Source organism: Phocoena sinus, chromosome 20, assembly GCF_008692025.1.
Source record: "Phocoena sinus isolate mPhoSin1 chromosome 20, mPhoSin1.pri, whole genome shotgun sequence".
Taxonomy (NCBI): Eukaryota; Metazoa; Chordata; class Mammalia; order Artiodactyla; family Phocoenidae; genus Phocoena; species Phocoena sinus.
The window spans coordinates 46618508-46644016 of record NC_045782.1 but is presented as its reverse complement, the minus strand read 5'-3'; the positions used below and the strand labels follow the sequence as shown (position 1 = coordinate 46644016).

The 25509-nt window shown below is 63.7% G+C and overlaps 3 protein-coding genes across 5 annotated transcripts in view; 1 reads left to right on the top strand and 2 right to left on the bottom strand.

Moving 5' to 3' along the window:
• Window positions 1-983: 983 nt before the first annotated feature.
• On the bottom strand, window positions 984-18337 carry FASN (fatty acid synthase). The gene is given in 49 exon segments (XM_032615301.1): window positions 984-1932; window positions 2028-2126; window positions 2214-2434; window positions 2547-2777; window positions 3055-3243; window positions 3486-3731; window positions 3825-3976; window positions 4185-4276; window positions 4389-4540; window positions 4676-4877; window positions 4956-5179; window positions 5290-5412; window positions 5614-5733; window positions 5819-5911; window positions 5914-5996; window positions 6082-6164; window positions 6166-6233; window positions 6406-6609; window positions 6763-6882; window positions 6885-6916; window positions 7009-7127; window positions 7224-7388; window positions 7471-7866; window positions 8150-8188; window positions 8190-8458; window positions 9101-9167; window positions 9169-9305; window positions 9382-9435; window positions 9438-9529; window positions 9531-9561; window positions 9730-9915; window positions 10031-10111; window positions 10193-10384; window positions 10458-10630; window positions 10867-10982; window positions 11131-11334; window positions 11439-11573; window positions 11695-11789; window positions 12453-12642; window positions 12731-12918; window positions 13004-13466; window positions 14077-14211; window positions 14302-14417; window positions 14502-14624; window positions 14740-14940; window positions 15155-15328; window positions 16592-16744; window positions 17535-17672; window positions 18202-18337. Coding segments are annotated over 49 exon segments (7560 nt in total). The 5' UTR covers window positions 18206-18337; the 3' UTR covers window positions 984-1542.
• A 293-nt stretch (window positions 18338-18630) lies between these two features.
• Window positions 18631-19725, top strand: LOC116746206 (proline-rich proteoglycan 2-like). Its single transcript, XM_032617501.1, has 2 exons — window positions 18631-18705; window positions 19078-19725. Exons 1-2 carry the CDS (start codon window positions 18631-18633, stop codon window positions 19723-19725), a joined length of 723 nt encoding a protein of 240 aa, XP_032473392.1.
• Window positions 19726-22780: 3055 nt separating this feature from the next.
• CCDC57 (coiled-coil domain containing 57) overlaps window positions 22781-25509 on the bottom strand; it is a 108607-nt gene continuing 105878 nt past the window's right edge. For all 3 annotated transcript variants that reach the window (XM_032617562.1, XM_032617563.1, XM_032617564.1), the window contains exon 21: window positions 22781-22983. In XM_032617562.1, the coding sequence (XP_032473453.1) occupies window positions 22781-22983 (203 nt within the window). The remainder of the gene's footprint in view (window positions 22984-25509) is intronic.

Here is a 25509-nt window from a genome sequence, read left to right as displayed (position 1 = left end):
CTGATACATGTTGTGGCATGTATCAGAACTTCATTCCTTTTTAAGGCTGAATAATACCCATTATGTGGGTAGACCACATTTGTATACTCACTCATCTGTTCAGACTCTTGGATTATTTCCACCTCTCGGCTGTTGGAGATGAGTAACACTTCTTCTTATGAGCATTGGCGTACAAGTATCTGAGTCCGTTTCCAATTCTTTTGAGTTATACCTAGGAGTGGAATTACTGGCTCACATGGTAATTCTACGTTGAACTTTCTGAGGAACATATAAGGGCCCCCGGATGTTCTGGGTTCAACACATCCTTCTAGAAGTCTAGCAGTGGGCCTGCTCCCCCGGCCCCAGATTCAGTCCTGGCCCAGTGCAGGGCCCACCTCTCTCCCTGCTCCAGCTCACCTCTGCTGTCGGCCCAGAAGCTTCCAGCCCAGTGCGTCCACCTCATCCCTTGGCTTGGCGAGGTTCAGATGCTCAGGGGCCTCCCTGCCCCACTACTTCCTTCCATGCAGCCTTCATTCCTTCTGCCTAAACCTGTGGGGTCAGTCTTCTGCTGGACTAGGCCAGTTAAGCAAACACTCATCTAGGTGTTGCTGTGAAGGTATTTGGTCAGTGTGCTTCACGTCTATGATCAGGTGACTTCAAATAAAAGTTTACTCTCAATAATGTGGGTGGGCATCCTCCACTCAGTTGAGGCCCAGGAGAGAAAACCTGAGGTTTCCCTGAGGGGATAAGGAAATCTGGCAAGGGTACCCTAGGGGGTACCCCACAATTATGCCAGTGGATTATAAGACTGCATACCTGTCTCCTCCTGGTCAAGCTTCCCTGATAGAGGGGCCCCTGCCTCAAGGTGTCCAGCCTGCTTTCAGGAGCCAGGCGTTGCCCCCTCCCTCCAGCAGGGAGCAGAGGGTGGTCCCTTCCGGGCCACCAGGACTTGGCCAGGACAGCGCAGGCTCACAGGGCTGGTCAGGAAGAAAGGATGCCCAGGGGCCAGAGCGCACGTGCGGTTTAATCGTGGGGAGGCTCCAGAGGAGACAACATTTCTACCAGGTTGGTGTAAAAATGAAACAGGATCCAGACATGGTTCTTTACACAGACAATTACAGTAAATTTCAAAATCCAAGCAGCAGTTTGAATGTTGTTTCTTGAAAAATGAACACAGACAAATAGGGTGGGTGCCCAGTGCCCGGGGCTGCTCCGCTCCACTGCCGGCATCATGGGGCCCCGGCCCGGCTACCGCGCGCCGGCCTCACAGGTGGACCAACCGGCGTCTCCCTGGCGACCCAATAAATAGGAGAATCCAAACGGAGAAACGACAAGTGGACCCGCGTGGCAGAGCCCGTGCGATTCAGGAAGCTTGGCCTGGCTGGCGGCTCGGCCGACTCTTCACAGACCGGGCAGGTCTCCGAGTTGGCAGCGCGGGTCCCAGCCCCGCGCCCAGGGCAGCCGGGATGGGGGGTAGGAGATGGGAGGGCGCTGGTCCTACTGGTGGCTGCACGTGGGGTGCGGGGGCCGGCGGGGTGGGCCCCGCATGCAGGACCCTCTGGCCTAGCCCTCCCGCACGCTGACACGGGGCTCAGCCAGGGAGCTGTGGATGATGCTGAGGATGGATTCCAGGCCACTGCCCTCCAGCAGCGTGCGGTGGTCACCCTCAATGACGTGCACGGACACCTTGCCGTCGCACACCTGGGACAGGTTGTAGTCAGCGCCCAGGTCCTCACCATAGGTGCCGCCTGTCTTGGCGCGCAGCAGTGTCACGTTGCCATGGTAGGTGGCCTGCGGCGTGTACTTCTCGGCCGCCCGCAGCTTCTGGTAGAAGGAGCGCGCCGCAAAGCGGACGGCATGGCGGTCCAGGCCCGCATGGCTCTGTGCGATCAGCTCCACAGCGGCCGCCACGCGCTCCTCCAGGCCCTCAAGGGGCAGTAGCGCCTCCAGCACCTGGAGGACAGACAAGACAATGAGTGGCGCCAGGCACGTGAATGGGGGGCAGGGGTGTCGGGAGGCCTCTGGCCACGCGGTATCTGCAGACTCACCCTGCCGTGCTCCGCGTCAGTGAACTGCTGTACGAAGAAGCACATAGCCTCGGCCTCAGCCTCGGCCTCGCAGCCAGGGGTCATCTTGGCGCGGTAGCTCTGCAAAGGGAGGAAGGGCTGCTGCAGTGGCGGCACAAGGGGCTGGGACTCCAGACCTGGCCCCAGGGGCGCCGTTGCCACCCTCACCTGCGTGTAGGCCAACACGTAGGTGTGCGAGCCATCGAACAGGAAGAGGCTATTGTTCGTGGGGCCGGCGCTCTGCTGTGCCTGCAGCTGTGAGCACATCTCGAAGGCCACGCAGGCCCCATAGGAGTAGCCAGCGATGCGGTAGGGCCCCTCTGGCTGCACCTGCCTGATGCACTCGATGTAGTAGGCGGCCAGGCTCTGGATGCTGTCCAGGGGCGCAGCTGCAGGGACAGCATGAGGCTTAGCCCTTGTCTGGACGTGCACGTCACCCCCAACCCACTGGGGGATGGAGGAGGCCCGCTGTGGGGACAGCCCCGCAGGACCCTCACACACCTCCCGTGCACTGCAGGCCGTAGGTGGGAATGCTGAGCTTGGCAGCCAGGCTGTGGAACACCGTGATGGAGCCCTCGATGGGGTGCACCAGGAATAGGGGCCGCTCGGAGCTCTGCACAGAGTTGAGTGGAGCCAAGGTCGGGCCCTCAGGGTTCACCAGCAGGGTGCTCAGGTTCAGCTGGGCCTGCTGCCGGGCAGGGCTGTCCTCCTTGGGTGTGGGGGCCACCAGCTCTGTGAAGAGGGGCAGATGCCAGGGAGGGCCGGGGCCACATGGGGTCCCCTGCTACAATCCCCCAGCATGCACACATATACACGCACACACCTGACTGGGGCTGCTGGTAGCTAGGGTAGGAGGTGGATGGGGGCACTGGGCTCCCACTGAGGGCTCTCAGGACGGGGCCAGATGGACGACCCCTGACCTGGGTCAGGGGGTGGGTCCAGGCTGCTCACAGGCCAGCAGCACTGAGAGGACCTGTGCTGTTTCGGGGATACCCCCCTCCACACCTACCATCAGCTGTGCCAGCCTGCGAGGAAAGTTCCTGCAGCTTCCGGAGCGTAAGCTGCTGAATTTCCCGCATGGATAGCACCCGGTCATGCTCTCGCTCCAGCGTCTGGCGCACCTCCACGGCCATGAGTGAGTCTAGGCCCAGGTCTGCCAGTGAGCTGTCCAAGTTGACAGTGGCCAAGTCACGGATGCCTGGGGAGAGGCGCTCAGTTGGCAATGGGGGATGGGCCTTGGTGGGCACTGTACCCTGATGGCTGGGTCTTCCCAAACCATCATCACTATGGTCATGGCACACAGCACCCACCCAGCTCTGCACAGACCACCTGTGTCTCTCCCTCCATGAGCAAGCCGGCATGCCCCCTTCCGCAGCCAGGGAGACCAGACTCAGGGGAGCTGAGTGTCTGCCAGTTGGGGGGTGCAGGGTGCTCCCTCACCCAGGATGTGAGCCACAGCCTTCACCAGGTCCTGCTGGCTGCTGCCGTCACCATGGGCTGCGGCCTTCTTCTCCGCCAGCACAAAGCTGCTCAGGACGGGGTGGGGCTGGTTCAGGAAGAGGTCCAGCACCTCCATGCAGGAGATGATGCGTTGGGGCAGCGTCCCGCCAATGACTGTGTCGTTGGTACCCATGGTCTCCAGCACAACGCCCACATCGCCAATTGCACCCCACTGCACGGCGAGGCCTGCGGGTGAGGGAGGGTGGGGGGCTGGGGTGAGAAGGGGCACAAGTGAGGGTGGCACCGCAGGAGTGGAGGAGGAGGGGCGGGCGGACCCACCTGGGAGGCCGTCATGCCGGCGCTTCTCACATATGCGCTCCATGGCGGAGTTGGCGAACCCGTAGTTGGTCTGGCTGGCGTTGCCACGCCCGCAGCTCACCGAGGAGAAGACCACGAAGTAGTCCAGCTCGGGGCATGCCTCCCGGGTCACCCTGTGGGTTCTTGAGTCACCCCCAGCCGGCCTCCCCAGCCCACCGGCCGACATGCCCAGGATCCCTGGCTCGCCTGCCAAACCGCCTCCACTGCCCCGGACCCTTGGTTCAGACCCCGGCAGAGGCCTGTGGCCTGGTCTCTGGACAGCAGTGTGAGGGTCGTGCGGGGGAGGGCTGGGAGAAGGAGAGAGAGAAGGGAGGAGCCCACCTGTCCAAGTTCAGGGTGCCACTGTACTTGGGTTTGCTGACGTCCTGGAAGAACTCAGGGGTCTGGTTCTCCAGCATGGCGTCTCTCAGGACCTGGGGTGAGGGGATCTTAGCACCTGCCTTTGCCCCAGGGCTTTGGAGGGCTTGCTTGGGGCGGGGGGCTTCCCTAGGCAGGTGGCTCCAGCCCCTTCAGAGCCGTCCTCACCATGGCCAAGTTGAAGACGCCGCCTACAGGCCCAAGCTGGGTGGCCTCAGTGATAAGGCTCCGGGCACCATCCAGCGAGCTGGCGTTGCTGGTGGACACCAGGACCTGCACACCCTGGCGTCTCCACTCACGGACCTGCCTGGCCTGGTAGCCTGCGGGACACAGATGGTGGGGATGGGCAAATCAGGGCTCTGGCCCTAAGCCCAGGTACCTGGAGGGCAGCAGGAGGGGGAGCTGACTGAGGCCTCTCCCATCGCCCCACCCTTGTGGTCCCTGGGGCCGGTCACCTGTGCGGATCCCGGAGCGGGAGGTCAGCACCAGTTTCTGGGCCCCTCGCAGCATGAGCCACTGGGACAGCTCTAGGCCGAAGCCACCCAGGCCCCCTGTGATGATGTAGGTCTTGTGGGCTGGGCAGTAGGTCTTGGACAAGGCCGCCGTCAGGGTGGGCTTGGTCCCTTGCAGCACCGCCTCCTGCTCTTCCTCGCGTACCTGCAGCCCAGGTAGCACCGCTGTTCACACACTGCCGGCAGGGGCCGGAGCTGGGGGTGCCTGGGGTGCCCTACTCACCTGGAGGACCACTTTGCCGATGTGTTTGCCCTGGGCCATGTAGCGGAAGGCGTCCTCCACCTGGGTCTTGGGGAACACGGTGCACTTGAGGGGCTGCACCACGCCGTCCCGGATGCCCGCCTGCAGCAGCGCCGACACCTCCTGCCAGGTGGCGCTGTCGTCATCAAAGATTGCATCCAGCAGGATCCCGTGGAAAGTCACGTTCTTCAGGAAGATGGCCATGCCTGGACAGGTGGGCAGGTGGCGGCCTCACCACTCAGCTGACAGCCCACCCTGTGGACCCCTGCTCTGCCCAACAAGCCCCCTGCCCACCCGGCCTGCTGCCCAGCCTCACCCAGGGGATGGTTGTTGGAAAGGTCAAATTTGCCAATTTCCAGGAATCGACCATGCTGGGCCAGGCACCGCACGCTGGCCTGCAGCTTCTCTTCCGCCAGGGAATTCAGAACGAGGTCAACACCTTGGGGTGGGGGGGCAAGAAGGGTCCTCACAGTCAAGACCACTGCCCAGCCAACGTGGCACAAGTCCAGAAGGCCAGACCCTGTCCCCGCCTGGGCCAGTGTCTCCTCCAGCTTGGCCGGAGAGGGGGGGATGGGAGGAAGGGAAGAGGGGGCTGAGAATATGGGTGGATGGCGGTTGGCTAGTGATGGGAGCCACTCACCCTTCCCGGCCGTGTGCCAAAGCACGTGCTGCTCGAAGGACGTGTCCCGGGAGTTGGCAAAGCTGGCTTCGTTGAGCTGTGGGAACCTGGCCTGGAGGTATGCCCGCTTTTCAGCTGACCCTGGTGGGGAGAGATGCTGCTGGTAAGTCTAGGCTTCAGGCGTTGGAGGGGCAGTCCTGGGCTCTGGGAAGGGCTGTAGGCTTACCCACAGTGGTGAAGACGCGGCAGCCCAGGCTGAGAGCGATGGCGATGGCGGCCTGACCCACACCACCCGAGCCCGAGTGGATGAGCACTGTCTCCCAGGCTGCATGCGTCCACGTACTACCAACGCATAATAGGCTGTGGCATAGACGACGGGCACTGAAGCTGCCTCCTCCAGGGTCCTATGGGCACAGCGCAGGGGTCAGCTCTGGCTGACCCCTGGCCACATCCATGTTGGGCCCCAGGTCACAGCCCTGACCGACTCACCAGTTGGAAGGCACGTCCCACAGGAAGTCCTGAGACACCAGAATGGAGGTGGCCAGGCCTTCGGCGGGCACCAGCCCCATCACACCGCTTGCCTCTAGCATCTCGGCCGGAGAACTCCATGCCCAGCATGCAGTCTCGAGCGACCCATTTTCCTGGGGGCAGATGGGTGGGTGAGCCCTTACCTCCCCAGGAGCACCCCAGTGTGTGAGCTTGGGCTCGAGGAGCCTCCCAGGTTCCTGAGCATTGTGGGGTGAGGACCCCCTCTTCCCAGGTCCTGGCCCCAAGGGTCTTTGTTCTGGTCCCCCCACCGTGTGCTGCTTGTACCTGGGATGGCGTCAGGGGACAGCTTGCCCGTGGCCAGCATGATGTCTCGGAAGTTGAGGGAGGCATAATAGATGGTGCAGAGCTGGACTCCAGGGCCAGTGGGCTGGGCGTGGCGCAGAGGAGAGCAGACCCAGCGGATGGAGGAGAGGTCCCCTCGGGTGAGAATGTTTACGAAGGCATGCTCTGTCTGCTCCTCTGGCCGGTCTGTGGGTGACAGAAAGTGGAGTTGCCACAGGGTCACACGCAGCCCTGGGCTGGGCAGGGCTTCCAGCCAGGGTCCCCCTGCCCTCTCCTTCTCAGGCCACCCAGCTGCGAGGTGAAGAGCCTGGGGGGCATGGTGGCACATTGGGCGCTCACCCTTTTCCAGTGGGAAGTGGCGGAACGCCCCCCAGGCCCCGTCCCGGTAGACGTTCATCACCAGTTCCCCCTGTAGCACCTTCTGCAGCTCCAAGGATTTTGGGTCCATCTCAGGGATGGGGACGTGCTGCTGAGGTTGGACACCAGGACGCACCTATGGGCAGCCAGACAGGTGAGGGGAAGCTGCGGGGGGACGGGGGTTGGGAGGGGAGGAGCAAGGAACATGCAGCTCAGGGGGCATCTCACCGAATCCGGTGCCCGCCGGGCTCTTTTCGGAGACAGTTCACCATGCCCACGACACCTGAGGTGGTGCAGCCGACGGCCATGAGCCACACGGGCCGGGACGAGGAGTCAGCCAGGATGTTCTGTAGAACGAGGGAGGGGTTGGCGTCTGGGGGCTCCCCAGGCCCCAGCGTTGGAGCTGCATTAGCCAGGCCTGGCCAGGGCTGGGAGGGACTGACCTTCAGTGAGTCGACCCATCTGAAGCTGGCGTCCTCCACGGACAGGAAGACTGGGCTATCCTGCGGGGCTGGCCGGCGGCACAGGAAGAGCACAGAGCCGTAGAAGGACCTCTTCAGGGCCACCAGGTGCAGGGATGCCCCGGTAAATAGGCTCTCCCACTCGTCCTGTGCGTTGGGGGGGTCAGTGCTTGGCAGCCTCCTGGCCCCTCCCATCCCGGCCCCTCCCCATCCCGGCCCCTCCCCGCACCTGGCTCAGGAGGTGCTGCCCCCCTCGATGGGATTCAGAGCAGGTGAGAAGGGGCGACCGTCTCCCCCCAGGGGGTAACCTCCGAGCAGCGCGTTGCAGCAGCAGGAAGCCTCCCTCCTTCAGGGTAGCCGCCATGTTGCCGACGGCCGTGGCCGGGTCACCAAGGGTGGCCAGGGCACAGCTGCACACCAGGAGGTCAGCCTTGCTCAGGCTGCTGGGGGCCGGGTCCACAGGGTCCCACTGGCCTTGGGTCAGGCCGAGCTGCTGCAGCTTGGCTTGGGCAGCCTCCAGGGCCTGGGGGTGGCGGTCAGTGGCTACGTAGTCCAGCTGCATCAGGGGCTGGGTGTTAAGTAGCGCCGGGATGCGGGAATACAGTCGGCCGTCACCAGCCAGCACCTGGGTGGAACAGCTTCTTGGATCAGCTGCCACGGGGCAGGCGCACCCACCCCCTCGGCTGGGTGTCTCCCAGAAAGGCCCACCCGCCAACTCTGCTGAGGCCACTGGCCAGCGCTGCCCTGTCCACAGCACCCGCAGAGCCCACCTCCAGCCCCTTCTCTGTGCCCCTTCCCCTTCAGTGTGCGGGCGGCCTCGCTTCAGAGGGGCCCCGGCCCTCCTGGTGTTTGGGGCTGCCTGCGTCTGGGTCCACATGCACAGTGCTTGCTCTGCGCTCAGCACCCACCTCCACCACCTTCATTCTGAGGCTGGCCGTGTTCTCCAGGGGCGGTATCCACGCACGCCTTGAGTGCTGGGGAGTCGAGGAGGCCGCTGAGCAGGGGGGTCGTCACACAGCAGGGGCCTCTCCTGGGCCAGGACCTCTGGCCCAGTTCCTGCTGTAGGTTCCCATTGAGTTGCAGTTGGCAGGCAGCGGCCAGCAGCCGAGGCAGGCCCTGCTGCGGGGCCTCCCGGTGAGCCTGGGCACTGTCCAGCCCGGGCACCACCATCTTCAACCCCTGCTGGGCCACCTTTGTCTGCAGTGCCTGTGCCAGCCCTGGGGAGGAGAGAGATAGGGTGCTAGGGAAGAGCCTCAGCTGGGCTGGGGTTCCTGAAGGTCCCCCAGCAACTGGTGTCTGCCTGGAGCAGGGACTCGGAGGTAAGCAGGACCCACCGCCCGGCTCTGCCCACTGACAGCAAATAGAAGGACGGAGTGGGCAGTCCAGTCCTCCAGGGCTAGAAACTGGCATCAACCATCGGGACCACTGGGCGGGTGAAGGGCTGCTCTGCCTCCCACCCAGGTGTGAGCCCTACAGAGGATGGATTCTCCAGAGGGTAGGTTCAGTGCCTTGACGGCCCTGCTGCCCCTCCCCAGCTCTCCCCACCCATCAGCTTGGGTGTGAGCCCTGTGTAGGGAGCTGTCTCATGGCATTATGCCTATACGACTGGCTAGGGGCACAGACAGAAGGGGACAAATCTGTCACCTATGTGTGCTAGGCCTCCTCTGAAGACATTAGCTCTAGGGTGGGGGGAGCCAGGCCTGGGGGCACTTCACGAGGGGGAAGGCAGATTTGGGCTCCACATGAAGGAGGGGCTGTGGACGGGGCGATGAGGGGAGGTGATGAGCTCCCCTTTGCCAGACTGGGCACAGGAACTGGGAGCTGGACCCCGGGATGAAGGGGGTGGGCGCAGGCCTCACCCCTGCACAGCTGCAGCTCCTCCTGCAGGGCCAGGCTCCCAGCCAGGCACCCGCTCTCCACGTGCGGCAGTGAAGCAGAACTTCTCCAGGACGGGTGCCAGCTGCTCCTGCTGCCGCCGAGGGGCCACCGAGGCGTGGAGCCGCGAGATGTGGACGCTGCCGGCCACGATGCTGTTCAGATACCTGTTCACCACCACGTCGTCCACTGCGGGGACATGCTGGGTAAGTGCGGGCAGCACCTGGCGCAGGGACACAAGTGTGCGGGGCCAGGGCGGGGCTACCTTGTGTCTCGCCTTGCAGCGCGTACAGCTTCTGCCGGTGGGTGGTGGGGGTCGATGTGGATGTGCGGTGATGCGCGTGGGCAGGCACAGGTTGCGGTGGCCCGGGACCAGGAGGGACATCTGCAGCATGGTGTCCAGGAAGGTCACCAGTTGTCTTCCACAGCAGCCGGCCTGTGTTACCTGGGGTGGAGGGACCGTCAGCTCGGCCAGGTTGGGTCTCTCCCCCAGTGGGCCCTATCCCTCCATGCGGCCCCTCACACCCACAACTGCCCTCCCTTCACCCAGCTTGGGCATCTAACGCCAGGCAGCAGGAGTTAGCCCCAAAGCATAGGGCCCCCTTGCACCCACCTTCGAGGTTGGCCTCGAGGATGCCCTGGAAGTGGGGGCCGTAGCTGTAGCCCCGCAGCCGCAGCTCCTTGTACACGTCGCTCTGGCTCAGGCGGAACGCAGCACTGGGGTCTACAGGTGTGGGGCCCGTGCCATACTGGTTGTCAAAGAGCCTGGGATCGGGGTCCTTCCACTGGTGTACCTGCCCTGTGGGCGGGGGTGGCAGAGGGCCTGAGGGCAAGGCCGGGCTGAGCTGGCAGCCAAGGGTCCACCCAGAGACCCCACCAGGGACTCTGCAGCCTGGGCGGGTGCCCCTGCTCACCGCTCACGATCAGGTTGCCGTTCTCAGACACCTCGAAGGTGCACGAAGCCTCCAGAAGCCGCACTTCCAGGGGCACGGTCCCTGCAGGCAGCAGGGTCAGAGGTCAGCAGCAGAGGTCAGCAGGCGGCACTCCCGCCCCGCATCCCGAGCCGCCGGCCTCACCTGTCTTGGGCAGGATGGTGGCCTGGTGTAGTGTCACGTCCTCGAACACCACAGGCACCTGCTCCATGCTTTGGTCCAGGGCTCGTGCCAGCGTCTTCCAGACCAGGAATAGGTAGCCAGTGGCGGGGAAAATTACGCGGCCGTCGATGCAGTGATCCCACAGGTAGTGGTCAGGGGTCTCAGGGCTGGCATCTGTGGGGCATGGGTCTTAGTGCCAGCGACCGGGAAGGAGGAGCCGCCCCCTGCCTGCCCCCACCTCACTCACCGATCTTATAGACAGTGACAGAGGAGCAGCTGGAGCCGCTGGGGAAGTCCTCCACGGCGGGCACATCCCAAGTCTGGCTGTGGTCCCACTTGATGTGCGGGGAAATGAGGGGGGTCCCCCGGGGGGCCGGGAACTCCACGGGTGGGAACAGACCGTTGGGGTTCATGTCAATGCTGGAGGGTGGAGAGGGGAGATGTGAGCAGCACATTTGTCCCCAGGACCACCCTGGGGTGGGTACTGCCAACCGTTCTCCCCTAAGACCCCAGGGATGACCGAGACGGGGTGGGGTGGGGGCTGCAGTGAGGGTGTGACGGTGGCCCAGCACCCACAGGCCCGCTTCCTAGGGACGATCTCAAGGCCAGCCTATGGCTGAGGGGCTCCCAGGGTCAAGCAGGGCGAGGGGACGCACCCCATCAGGTGCAGCCTGCCCACGTTGCCGAGGAAGAACTCCAGGTTGTCCCTGTGGTCCTTCTTCATCAGCGGGATGACAGTGCAGCTGGACTTGAGGCCTCTCTTCAGGATGGCCTGAGAGGCAGAGACAGGCTGGGCCTCCCTCTGACTAGCTCCCACCCACCCCCCCAAGGCCACACGCAGCCCGGCCAGCCTGCCTCCCTGCCGTGCCCCCGACCGCCATCCCTCCCGGACCTGACCACCCTGCCCCCCCAGCACGCACCTGCAGCAGGGCGTGGGGGGCGATCTCCAGCACCACGGCGTGCTCAGGCACGTGCCTCAGTGCCTCCTGGAACAGCACGGGGCTCACCAGGTTGTTAACGTTGTACTCAGCTGAGAACGTGCGGGCCAGGTGGCCCTGCCACTGGGCCTCGGGGATGGAGGTGCTGAGCCAGTACGCGGAGCGGGGCCGCGGCTCCCGGATCACCTGCGCGCACGGTCAGGCTGGGTCGGCGTGTGGGAGCTTGGGGCCGCCTGCCCGCCCGTCCTCCGGGAGGCCCCCGCCAGGCAGCCCACAGGGCAGCAGCCCACCTTCTTGAGTGCCTGCAGCAGCGCAGGGGCGATGGAGTCCATGAAGTAGGAGTGGAACGCTATGCCACCTGTCCGCACCTCCTTGGCAAACACACCCTCCTGCTTCAGCTGCTGCACGAACTCGGACATTGCGGCCTGGGGTGGGGGCAGGGGCGCTGGACGAGCAGTCCTAGGCCCGTGCCCCGCTCCCCAGGCAGAGCTCACCCTGAGGGATAGGAGGGGACTTGGGGATGAGGCCTCGCCTCCCAGGGCCCACCTGAGGTCCGGAGATGGTCACAGAGTCCTTGGAGTTGTGGCAGGCAGGCACGATACCAGGGGGGCAGCGCCGCTTACACTCTTCCCAGGACAAGCCTGGGGGCAGAGACAGCCTCAGAAGGTGGCCACAGGGAGCTGGCACCCTCACTCGGCCCCTCCCCAGGGGGAGGAAGACGTTGCCGGGGTGGCTCTAACCACAGAAGCGGTGATGACAGCTGCAGAGCGGCACCTTTACGAGGCACTTTCACCCCTGCCGTGTCTGATTTCAGGCAAAGGTGTCGTTAATGCTACCCCAGAGGCGGGAGCCAGTTTCGGCTCAGTATTGAGGCCAAAGGCTCCTACGTCTGACCAACCACAGAGGACCTTGGCCTCACTCTCCTGCCAGTCCCTCAGGTTTTCTCGGGTGTCCTTCCGTCCCTAGCCCTGCCTGCCCGAAGTGCGAACAGGCCCACTCCTTCCCCTGCAGCCCCCAGTTAGCTCAGGCTCATGGGAAAACCATGCTGGCCTCTACTGATGCCCATGGGCAAGTGTGCTGAGCACCAAGGCCATCAGGCTCAGGGAGGCCACACAGGGCACACTGGAGCAGGCTGTCAGGGTCGCTCTCACCCTGAAGTGAGGAGGACGGTGGCCGGCGAGTCACCCCAGAACCTTGCCTCTGCCCAGCACCAATGTCGAAGGTGCTAGCGTAGACGTCCCCTCCCACGGAGACCCTCAGGCCCATGGGTGGAGTGGGATGGGGGAGCGCAGGGCAATACCTACCCACAGCTGCCATGGCCCCAGGCGGGATGTTGGCCTCCTTGATGCACTGGGCCCTCCAGTAGGCAGCGAGGACAGCCTCCTCCTGAGAGAGGCAGCCATCGGCGTAGCCGCAGGCCACCTCACCCAGGGAGTGCCCGATGATGCCGTCAGGCCGCAGGCCCATGGAGGTCAACAGGTCTATGAGGGCAATCTGGGGGAACAGGGTGCGTCACGCCAGTCCCGGGGACGCCAGGCTGACCGCCCTTCCGGCCCGCTCACTCCAGACCCCGGGGGTGCACCTGGATGGCAGTGAGGCTCACGAAGGACTGGACGGTGTCATCAAAGGTGGCCTCATCTGTGCTCAGCAACAGGTCCGACACCTGCAATCCCAAAGGCTTCACGGCCTCGTCTGAGCGCAGGATGGAATCGCGGAAGCTGCCCAGGCGCATGAGGCTCAGCCCCATGCCGCGCCACTGTGCGCCCATCCCTGTCCCAGTGAGAGGCGTCAGGGCAGGGCTGCGCGGCCCTGCCCCCACTGCCCTCAGGGACACCCTGGGGAGCCGGGGGCTCACCGGAGCAGATGAACCAGAGTGGGCGCTTGCCAGCCGGCACCTGGTGCACCTCCTGGTTGCCGCCCTGGCCGCCCAGCACAGCGTAGCCACGGAAGGGCATGGTGGCCATGGGGGCGGCCGCGATGTCGTTGAGCATGCTCACGAAAGCCAGGTCATGGCTGTGCCGGAGGCCCTGCTCCAGCAGGCCCTGCACCGCCTCAGGGGTACGCCCGCTGGCCCGCAGCAGACGGGGCAGGGCAGAGTGCGGGGCAGGAGGTGGGGGCGGCTGGGCGTTGGGCCGGAGGATGACATGCACGTTGGAGCCGCCGAAGCCGAAGGAGTTGATGCCCACATTGCCCCCGAGAACGGGCAAAGGCCGGTCCACTACCTGCAGCTGCCCGTCTTGCAGTGCTGGAATCTTGGGGTTCGGGCTGTGGAAGTGCAGGTTGGGGGCCCAGACCCCGTGCTCCAGGGACAGCAGCACCTATGGGTGCCTAATGGTCAGTGGCGTGGCCAGCCCCGGGCTCCCTGCCCTGCTGGTCAGGGTGGGCTCCAGGTACTTCCCTTCCTGAGGACACTCTGAGGCCACCTGGTCACTGCAACAGACTTCCTTCCCCCCAACCGTGCCCAGCCCCAGTGCAGTGGTCTGGTGACCGAGCCGCAGGCCCCTTCCCCTCTCGGCCTTGGGCCTCATCTAGGGTCCCTGCCACCTCCGGACTAATGGCCATGGGTCTAGACACAAAGGTCCCTCAGCCAGACTCCACCCCAGGTCCCGATCTAAGAGCTGCAGACGGGTGGCTACAGTGGCCCAGGAAGCCCAGAGCACCAGGGAGCCTGAGCAGTGCTGACCTGGCTACCAACTGGTCAGCAGGCCACGGGGAAGGGCAGCCCTGGACAGGTGGGGCCGCCCCGCTGCTTCCACCCTCTGGCTTGGTCTCTTGTGGAGCAGTACCGGGCAAGATGTCTGGCCCAGTGAACTAGGGCAGGGAATGGCTACATGCTGGCACCCGGCTGTCTGGGTCTCAGTGGCCCACACCCCACAGCTCAGCCTGTGGGGATCCTCCCCCGACCAGGCAGCAGGACTGCCCGCCTACCTTGATCAGTGCTGCGAGCCCCGAGGCGGGCTCCGCGTGCCCCATGTTTGACTTGGTGGACCCGATCAGCAGGGGGTTCTGGCGGGTGGCACACAGGGCCCGCGTGATGCTATTCAGCTCCTGGGGGTCGCCCACCTGTGGGGGACTCAGGGAGGTCAGGACTCCACCCCGGCACCTCTCCGGCGTGGGGTGTGGGGTGTGCACACGGCCAGGCAGGGCTCTCACCTTGGTGCCAGTGCCATGGGCTTCGATATACTCCAGGGACTCGGGGGTCAGCCCGGCCGACTCGTACAGGGAGCGGATGAGCTGCTCCTGCACCTCTCCGGAGGGGAAGGTGACGCCTGTGGGCGGGGCCAGGCCTCAGCACACCACCAATCACCTAACCGCCTGCAGCCCCACCCTCACCCTGCCCGGGCTGCTCCCACCTTGCTCTTTGAAGCCATCAGTGTTGGTGCCGGCATTGAGGATGGTGGCATACACCCGTCGGGCCAGGGACTTCTTGGTCAGCAAGACGGCCACCACAGCCTCTGCACGGCAGTAGCCGTCCCCTGGGGGGCAGAGGGCACCTCAGGCCTAGGAGCTCAGGGCAGAGCTCAGGAGCTGGTGTAGGGTGAAACGGGGGCGGGGGGTGCTATCCTGTGCTCCCACGCCCTCCGCCCTCACCTGCTGCATCGAAGGACTTGCAGGAGCCCTCAGGGCTGAGCATGCCCAACTTCATGAACTGCACCGAGGTGTTGGGCTTCAGCAGGATGTTGATGCCACCCACAACGGCTGCGGGGCACTCTCCACTGCGGATGGCCTGGTAGGCGCTCTGCAGGGCCAGCAGGCTGGAGGAGCAGGCTGTGTCCAGGGCAACGCTGGGCCCTGCAGGCAACGGCACAATGCAGCTGTGGGACTCCCCCAAACTTGGGGCCCTGGCAGCTTTAGCAGGTGCCCTCCATGTGGAGCCTATGATACCAGGACCTCACCCCTGCAGGCCCTCCTCGGAGCGGGGAGTCAGAGTCTGGAAGGGTCTCAGCTGCCGTCCGGCCCCACCCTGCCCCAGTCCGAGGCCCAGAGGAGCTGTGTGTGCACCCACCTTTGAAGTCGAAGAAGAAGGAGAGGCGGTTGGCCATCATGGCACGCTGGCAGCCCACCATACTGTAGCCCATGAGGGTCTCAGGGTCTCGACTCAGAGCCTCTGAGGCCTCAGAGCTGCTCACACCCACCCAGACACCGGTGTTCGTCCCACGAAGGGAAGCTGGGTTGATGCCTGTAGGAGACAGAGGTCAGCCCTAGCTGCTGTGACATGCCCAGCCCACCATCCAGCTCTGAGAGGTGCGGCCTCGCCTCTCAGCCTCTCTGGCTTGGGTGAGAGGAGGCTCCATCTCAGCCTGACTCTGGAAGGGACGAGGTGGGCCAGGGAAGAGAGAGCAGAGCCACAGTGGGGCGGCCAGCCCAGGTAGGGCTGAGAACGGATAACCAGGTCACAAGGAACCAGGGCCCAGGCACGGGCAGGGTGCCAGGTGGGGCTCCAGGCTCTGGGTCAGGCAGCGGCCAGAGACAGCCGGAGGTGGGGACAGAGGGCAGCATTGTCCCTAGGCTACTCCCCTGGCCCCTGGTGTTGCTGGCAGGGTCTGGTGAGCCCTGAGGGCAGCCTGCCCTGGGCGGGCCAAGATAAGAAGACAGAGAGAGACAAAAGCCGAGTGTCCAGGCTTGGAAAGGAGGGAGGGACACTGGTCGGCCCCCGGGGAGCCGCATCCAAGGTCTCCGGGTGGGGCCTGGGCAGTGGAAAGGTCTCCACTTTCCCCTACCAGGGTCCTCTCACCTCCCCTCCACTCCACCCCAGGCAGCACGTGTCCATAACCCCATCACGCTCAGTGTCAACCCCAGAGACTGCTTAGTATCTGCTGCAGGACAAGAAACTGCAAAGCCAGGATACCCACCCTGCCAACCACAGGTGGGAGCAGGCAGGCCCCAGGCTCCCCCTCAGCGCTGCTGAGCTCTCACTGCTCACCTACTGAGGGGCCTCACCCACATGTCAGCCTCCCCTCTCCCAGCTGGCGGGACTTCTACGTCCCTGGTGTCCCTGGGACAAGTCTGTGCCCCGGGACAAGGGGCAGCTGGCCTCGAGGCACTTATCCAAGGCCAGACTCAACCCAGCAGAGAAGAGTGTGGAGGGTAACAGTCGTGGGGCCAGGTCTCGCCTCCTACTCTGCCTGGCACCCTCCCTCGCCCCCAAGATCAGCCATGCAATGGGGAGTGAGGAAACTGGGGCATCAGGACGTGCCTGGGACACCTCTGGTGTGCAGCTGTGAAATGTGACCTGCCCAAGGCCCATGCCTCCCCAGCCCACTGGCCCCGGCCCAGGACTCTGCTCCCTCAACAGCTCCTATGTTTTGGATGTTTTGTCATGAACATATGTTGCTCTTAGAAGCAAAATGGACGAACGCTTTCAAGAGGGGCGGCAGGAACCTCAGGGATGGGCCCCCAGAAGTCCCAGGTTAGGTTGGCTGTCAGCCTCCTGATGACCCACCTCCATCCACAATGGCCTCATAGGTGACCTCCAGAAGCAAGCGCAGCTGGGGATCCATTGTGTTGGCCTGCTTGGGGTGGACCCCGAAGAACGAGGCGTCAAACCGGGACAGGTCCTTCAGCTTGCCTAACCGCCGGGGCAGGCCGTACAGTCCTGTGGAGCACACGCAAACGGAGGGGCCAGCCACGGAAGCTCACGGCCCTGAGCGACTGACAGTGGCGTCCCTGTGGCAACAGGGAGCCAAGGCTCCCCGGGATGGGTGGGCCCACTTCTGAGAGGGGGCCCTAGGGGAGGCTCATGGGTGGTGTCCCAGAGCACAGCACGGTGGGGGGAGTGCCCCCTCCTCCTACCCACCACTGTCCTGTCCTGGCTGGAGACCCCCTGCCTGGCCTGACACTGGCCCCAGAGGCTGAGGCCAGGCCAGGCTCCGCCACACTGACTCACATCCCGTAGATCAGGTAAAGCCGCTCTGCTGAAGAACCTACTGGGCGTGAGGGAGTCAAACCAGCTTCCTGGGAGAGCCTCATGTCCTATCTGACAGTTTGGGACATGTGGGCCAGCAGTGGCTGGCCAGGCTCTGCAGGGACCAGGTGGTGGGCAGTGGGGCCAGAGGTGCTCACCCACCTGGCCTAGCTCTGGATCTGCCCCCTCACAGCTTACCTAGCTCATCTGTGAAGTGGGCAAAGACCACGCCCAGGGCCAGCCCTCAGTCTCCTGCGGACTGGAGTTCAGTCCCTAGCCCACTGGTCAGAGGCCCCAGTTTCTCCTTCGCCCTGAGCCTTCTCCTGGCGCCATCTCGCAGGAAGAGCCTGCAGCATGGCCTCACCTTGGGTGACCGTTGGCTCTGCAGGTGGGATGGGAGCTCAGGCCAGAGCAGGCCTGTCCTGGTAGCTTGGAGACTGTGTACCCAGTGGCAGTGAGAGGAGAACCCAGGCCCACTTACCTGCCTTCCATCGCCTGTCATCATCCGTCACCATGTCCACACCGCCGATGAGATTGGCCCAGAACTCCTCCAAGTTCTCCGACTCAGGCAGCTTCCCGGACATGCCAGCGATCACCACCTCCTCCATGGCTGCTCTCTCTGCAGGGAGGGTGGTGTGGGGGCCCAGACACTGGTCAACCTCAGCACCCACACTGCCAGTCTGCAGCCTCACTGGAGGCCCAGCTGCTGCTCCCCCGGCCCTGGCTCCCTGACCCCCCTCCTCCATCTGGCCCACCCAAGGGTCTGAGGGCAGCAGCTCAGAAAGCCCCACAACAAAGATCCACACGGCCAGCTCCTGTGCTGTGTGCCAGCCGGACAGATGCCCTGGGTGAAGTATGTGTACGGTGGTTGGGAGGCGGGGAGTCCACTCTGGTCCAGCCTGCCTGCACCTCTCACTGGCAGTGTTGGGCTCTCTGGGCATTGGCCCTGGCCTGGGGTGACCCCAAAACGGCCCTGCTGCAGTGGTCCCAGGAGGGGGCCTCACAGTGGGAGGCAGCCAGGGCCAACCCAGAGAAGGGCCCAAACCCTTCCTAGGAAAGGGCTGCCTGGCCATCAGCCTATTAAGAGCTGGCCAAGGGAATTTAGCAGGTGAAGGAGAAAGGGCAAACACGGGGGTGAGAAAGCTCACCCATGCTGACTGGCCAGCTCTGCACTCAGCACCCCACGCTGTCCTCCATGCTGGGCCCAACGGCTCAGGCACTGAGAGTGCCAAGGCCTGGTGGGGCTCTGGGGCAAAATTGGTCCCTGCCCCACAGTGGACAGACCCAGCCTGTATGGCTGCTCCAGCGAGCTCCAACCTGGAGAACTACTCCTAGTCAGGTGCCGGTCAAGTGCTACCCAGACCCACACACCTGCACACGTTGAGGCCTCAGAGTCCTGCTTGCCAACCTCCACGCAGCCTGCCTGGCCACCCAGACCCAGATTCCCAAGACGCCAACGAGGGAGCCTAGGCTACTCTGACACTGTGGATCCAGGATGGGGGCTCCTGTGCAGCCCCTGAGGAAGGGGGCAAGGCCAGGGTTGATCCTGCACACTTCCACCAAGGCTCCAGGGCCTCATGGCGCTAATGACCGCTGGACTCGCCAACCAGCGGCCCTCCAGCGTCTCTCTGAGCAAAGGAAAGCACAAGCAAGTGGAGAGAGCGTCTTCCTTGGGTGCCCTGATCACCCTGCTGTCCCGGCAGAGAGGGAGCCCCCTCCCCCAGCGCTAAATAAAGAGCCCTTTGCCGGCCCAGAGGCACCAGCTCCCGGGGCGGCTGCTTCTCCAGAAAGCGCCCGCTCTGTTCTCCCCCTACTTGCTATTCACGCGGAGTCCGGCGGGACTAGGCAAGGGGGTGGAGACCCCTGCAGAGCGCACTGTCTCGCATGCGCCGCCGCGAGGCTGTACGGGGCAGGAGCCGCTCTCCCCCAGAACTTCGGGGGCTCCAAACGGAGCCCACGTGGTGGGGAAGCCGTCCTCATCCGGCCCCGCGCCTCCTCCACCCACCACCCTCCCTTCTTCTTAGGCCCTCCGGTCGGCTGAGACTCTGCTATCCCGCACCCGGAGGTGGGGGGACGCTGCGGATGGAGGGGCTCGGCGGCCCGGCCTGAAACGAGGTCCTTGTGGGCTGCCGGAGCTGGGCGCACACCGGGCGGCTGGGAGCTCATACAGGCCCTCGAGGGTCCGCAGCCGCCCGGCCCAGCCCAAGACCAAAATGGCTGTTCGCGGCGCTCCTCAGCGTCCGCCCCTCGCCATCCGCCCACCTGCCCCGCCGGGCCTGGGGCATGCCGCGAGGGCCTTTCGCCGCCCGGCCTCGGGCGCCCCGTGGAGCTCGAACATCCATACCGGGGGCTCGGACACCGAGGCCTGGGCAGGCTGTGCGGGGCTACCCCTCGCCACTGGCGCGCCGGACGACGCGCGCCCAAGGCCGGAAGATGCGGGCCGGCGGCGCCCCCTCGAGCCTGACCGCACCACCCCCGCCGCGGCCCCTGCCCGGCCCCAGGACTCCGGCCCCCGGCAACCAACTCCCGACCCCGGCCCGGCCTGGCCGCTCGTACCTGGTCTGGGCGCGGGCGCGGGCGCGGGCGGTGGCGTGGGCGGCGGAGGGAGAGCGAGGATGGAGCGCGCGGCGGAGGGGAGGCCGGGCCGCTTCCGTCTCTCTGGCTCCCTCTAGGCCCGCTCCGGCGCTATTTAACCGCTGCCGTCCCCGCGCGGACACGCCACATGGGCTGACAGCTTGGCTGCGCCGCCCAGGCCAATGAGCGTCAGGGCTGCGCCCCGGGACCAGGCGCGCCGCCGCCAGTGGGGTGATGCCGCGCGCCGCCGCCGGACGCCGGGACTCTGCGCGGGGGCGCGCCAGGGGGGCGCCGGCTTGGGGGCCCCGGGACTCGGGGGGCGCCGGGGCGGGGCGCAGCGTCACCCCCGCCCCACGACTTCCCTTCCGCGCCCCACGCCTCCCGGGGCCGCCCCCACCCACGGGGCCTCTGGGGCCACGTGTGCACGGCGCGCAGTGGAAACGGGACGGGGCTTGCTTGGGTCACCCTGGGGGTTATACTGGGGCCACACTGGGGGCCGGACGAACCCCCGGGCGTACGGACTGAAGGGCCGGCGTCCGGGACGAGCGTAGCCGGCCCGGGGCGTGGCTCTATCTGCAGCCGCAGCCAATCGGGGGCCGGGGGCGTGCGCGCTGGACCAATGGCGGCGCGCGAGTGGGCGTTGCTAGGCGATAGGGTGATGGGCCGGCGCTGCGCGGGCCGCTGCGGGCGAGCGCGGTCGTTGACCCGGCCGAGGGCGCCCCGCGCGGGGTTACTGCCGGTCACCACAACGGAGCGCGGCTGGTCCTCCCTGCCTCGCCTCCCAAATTCGCAAGGCGGGCGCGGGGACCGGGGGGACGCTCCCTAGGCCGGGCAGGGGCTCCTCGCAGCCGGCCGCGGGGACGGGGCGCGGCCATCTGGCAAGCGGGCTCTGTACGGACACCTCTTGGTGTGATTTGAACAAAGGAGTCTCCCTGGGCAGAGGCACTCGCGCGCGCACGTGGCCTTGCTCACCCGCGGGCGCGCACACGCACCGGCGGAACTCTGCGTCTCTGCTCACCGGCGCGCCCTCCTTTGTAATTCCCCTGCTCTAATGTTTACCGAATTTACAAAAAACCCTTAACTTCCAGACCAAAAAGAAACAGACATCCCGTCTTGGGGTCAAGTGAGAGTCCCGGAAGACGGCCCTCCCGGACTGGTGGCCACGCCCTGCACCGCCCTGGCTATCTTCTGGGGCCACAGACAGACCCTTGTGAGGCCAATGGAGCCTTGGCAGTTCCCTGGGGCTGGTGCCCCGCAGCCTCATTGTCTTGAAATCAAATACTGCTGCGCTCCTCACCTGGCTCCTTGGCAACCCCTCTTGCCTTGCCCTCCGAAGCTCAGGGGCTGTCAGTGGAGTGTGGCACTGTCCGCGGATGTTCAGGGACAACACAGAATGGACAGGCACGTCAAACCAGACAACATGGCTTCACGTGGCCACACGCCACCCCCCCCCACACACACACAGTGCTCCCTAGGCCCCCAGGTAGTCCCAGGGCAGCTCCATACTCCCTGCTCTATTCTTCCCCTTGGCTTCATCATTGGGGGCTTCTGGTTCGCACACTGGAATAAAGGGCAGGACAGGAAAAGGGGAGAGAGGGCCCCGAGATCCCACAGCTGAATTGCTGTCCCGAACAACCTTTCTGTGGGATTTTCTTTTCCTTCCTACTTAAGACCTTTTCAGACACCTGGTAACCTGGACCAAGAGTGGCTGGACCGTGCTGCACAAACACCCTCAAATCTTGGTGTCTTTTTTTTTTAAAGACCACGTCTTATTATTTATTTTAAAATATTTATTTATTTAGGCTGCACCAGGTCTCAGTTGTGGCCCTTGGGATCTTTGTTGTGGCGTGTGGGATTGGCATGCAGGATCTAGTCCCCCCACCAGGGATCGAACCCAGGCCCCCTGCATTGGGAGCATGGAGTCTTACCCACTAGACCACCAGGGAAGTCCCCAACTCTTGCTGTCTTAAGCTATCCTAGGCTCACTTCCTGCTGGTCAGTAGGGCTCTGCTTACTGCAGCCTGCCAGGAGCCCAGGTGATGGGACGATTACAGGCTGGGTGGCTGGGATTGAGTCCCTGGTTTGTACCACAGAGGTCTGGAGACTCATGGGCTTTGAAGTGCTTCTAGGGAAAGCGACAGGGCATCTCTCCTCACTTTTTCATCTAAAGGAAGTCATATGGCAACACCTCACTTAATTAAGGCCACATGCCAGACACAGCAGAGCATAGAGATCCCCGCCACCCGGCAGCAAAGCTGTTCACAGCGTGCTCCTTCCTGGCACATCAGAAGTGACCTGCCATTGCCTCCGCAGCTCCCCAAGCACTGCGCCCAGGATGAGCAGTGCATCTGTGGTTAGGACATCAATATGCCTGTGTAAATTTTGATCTTCCTTCATTCCACAGAGATCAAAGCCTGAAAACCTGATAAACAAGATGACATTCATGAAAGGTACACTTTCAAAGGGACCTGTGGGGGCTCTGCCCCCAGGTAGGCCAGGCTGAGCATCCAAGCATTGCTGGAGATCCTCATGTGGAGGGGCTGCCCACCTCTGCACCCAGCCAGGGTGCAGACCGGCAGGCCACACGCCTCGAAGGGCTGCCCTCTGCTCCTTCTTGGCGGGGGGACAGCTGTGAGTGAGGCAATGCTCTCCTCTTCCACAGAAATGTGCCCCCTCGGGAGGGCCGCCAACTGGCCACAAGCACACTGGCTGCCTGTCTTGTTCCAGGCCCCGTGAGTCCGGACCAGGCCCCAGGAGTAGCATGTGTAATGATGCCAAAAGCACTCATGGTCGAACCTTCGAATCACAAGAAACCTGGCCATGAGAGCCACACATGCAAAGCCCAGGAAATCGTTTACTGTCCTTCCCAAGTTAAAAGAACAATTCGGGGCTCTGCAATTGGTCCACGAGGGCTGCTCTTCAGTTCACTGCGTGCGCGCGCACACACACACACACAAACACACACACACACACACACACACACACACCCTCTGATATGGAGATAAAGCCACCAAGGAGGAGGAGGGGGAAGAGACCAAGATGGATTGGAAGGGAGGAGGAGGGGGAAAAGGGGAAGGGGGAGGGGGAGGAGGAGGAAGGAGGGGATGAGAAGAAGGGGGAGGGGCGGGGGAGGGAGGAGGAGGGGCGGGGAGGTCAGTCCTTGGAGTTGTAGTTACGAATCTTGGGGGGCTGCTGGCAGCCTTTAGGTTTTGAAGGATGAACCCTGGGGTGTCTGGCAGGCTTGCCCCTTGCTTGGGCTTCCATCTTCATCCCTTCGACGGCAAAGGCCGCCCAAGGCGCCAGGGAGCTCCCCTCGGGGTGTTGGAGGCTGTAGGCTGCTGGAGGTGCTGGGTGCTCTAGCAGTGAAGAGAAAAGAGAAAGGAGGGTGCGTCATCATGGGGCAGGAAGGGGCAGGACGCGGTGTGTACAGAGAGGTGGGTTCACTGAGTGCGAGTGGCCGAGCTGCTCGCCAGCAGGAACCAGAGACCCCATGCCTGCCCTGGTTCCTCACAGGAGCCCATGCCGGGGCAACAGCTGTTCCTGGGGGTTCTGGCCCTGGTGTCCCCGCAAAGAAGGTCTGTGTGGGCACGTGCTCTCCAGATGCTCTGCAGGGCCTGGGCCTGCTCCTCCACTGGGCACTCAGGACATTTGGCCTGAAAATGACATCTCCTGTTGTGCATATTTCGCAATAGGTCCCACGGAGGTACCAGGGTTAATGGTTGACTCACGACACTTCCCAGGCATTTCCCAGGCTGTCAACCACCCCCTGCCCTCTGGCCATGCTTGCCGGGCATCTCCAACCACGCAGCAGCCCCAACACGCGTGGCCAGGCACAGGCCAAGGACCCGGGAGCTGCACCACATGTCACAGGTATGGGCCAATGCTCCAGGGCAGCCCTTCCAAAATATTGGCAATGACTGTCTTTGCACTAGGACACCATAGGTGATTTTTTAAAAAGTTCTTTGAGCTCTTCTCTATTTTCCTAGTTTTTAGAACTAAGAATGTATTTCTTTCTTTTTTTTTTTTTTTTGCGGTACGTGGGCCTCTCACTGTTGTGGCCTCTCCCATTGAGGAGCACAGGCTCCGGACGCGCAGGCTTAGTGGCCATGGCTCACGGGCCCAGCCGCTCCGCGGCATGTGGGATCTTCCTGGACTGGGGCACGAACCCATGTCCCCTGCATCGGCAGGCGGACTCTCAACCACTGCGCCACCAGGGAAGCCCTGTATTTCTTTTTTAAAAATACCAAGAAGACGTACAAGAATATACTGTACAACATGGGGAATAGAGACAATATTTTGTAATAACTGTAAATGGAGTGTAACCCTTTAAAAACTGTATAAAAAATAAAAATAAATAAAAAGCAATTGTGAGATGCAAGCTCAGGGGCGGCTCTCCTTCCTGGGCTGGCCCAGCAGGCAGGGCCGGGGTCTGGAGCTCCAGGAGGGTCTGCACTAAAAGACAATGCTGGGACTTCCCTGGCAGTCCAGTGGTTAAGACTCCATGCTTCCACTGCAGGGGGCACAGATGCTATCCCTGTTGGGAACTAAGATCCCACATACCACATGGTGAGGCCAAAAAATAAATTAAATAAAATAAAAGACAATGCTGCCCCAGGGTGTAAAGACAGGAGGGGCCTGGCCAACTGGCACTGGCATCTCACACGTGTGACACACACTGCAGTGACGCACACCGTCTACCCAGTGTCACCGAGCCCACTCCCCTGGGTCTGGTGGTGGGATGCTGTGGGGAGAGGTCTGGAAGGCCTGCCCAGCGCATGGCCGCGTGCTGTACAGGTGGATGACAGGAACCAACCTGGGCAAGACTTGAGGCCGAGGACAGGCCAGTTGCACAGCCTCTGGAGGAAAAGAACAGTGATGGTGTGGAGCTGGGAGATGGGAAAGGCCTGGGCTTTGAAAGCACACACGCAGGGCTGCGTGCTGGGCTTCTTCCAGCGACTCCAGCACCATGAGCTCGGGGTCTCCCAGGGGCACCCAGGCCCTGGCCCCCTCTCTCATCTTGTGATCTTTCTGCTCCTCTGGCCTCTGGAGATATCTGGAACCATTCCTCCTTTCCCGGAGCCTCCAGGGGTCACACCCAGTGGCCTCCCCAGAGCCCTCAGCCCCAAAGCTGGGCCAAGTTCTGCTCTCCTCCTGCCCAGTGCCTCCGTGCGCCGGGTCCTGGAGTGGGGTGAGGATGTGCGTCCCTGGACGTCCCCAGGCTCCCTTCTGCTTCCACTGGCCATGGCTGCCTCTCCTTCTCTGGGAAAGCGCCCGTGTCTGTGGTTCTTAAACCCCAGACGAACTCCTCCTCTCTACACAGAGACACTCCCACCCCAGATGCCTTTACAAGTACTTATACAGGGATCTCTGGTCAGCTCCATGCTGCTCACTTGGTTTCCTTCTGGAATGCAGCGGCCACTGGGGAGGGGCAGGGTCAGGACCCTGACCGCTGTGATGCTGGGGGTCCTTCCCTATAACTCGAGGGAGCGGCCCCTTCAGGGGTTCTGTGGGCATGACCTGAGTCCATCCCAGAGTCTCCACCTGGAGGCTCCTGGAGAAAGTGAGGTGGAGGGAGAAGGGCCAGCCCAGGCCCCAAGACCTTTGCTTGGGAGGCCAAGCTCCCTGTGCCTGGCTGTCAGGAGCTGTCTGCCAGTTCAGCCAGATGCCAGGCAGGTGGTTCCACTGTGTGCTGGGAGCACAGGCCAGGCAGACCCACCTATCTGCCTGCGGGCAGGGCCTCTGAGCCGAGGCTGGGAGGATGGCACAGGCGGCCTTGCAGGCTCTGGTTTTTGTCCCTCTCCTCGCAGTGTCACCCTGAGGGGGTGACTGGCTCCTCCAGGACAGGCTCCCGGGGCAGGGCAGTCCTGGCTCAGGCACGAAGC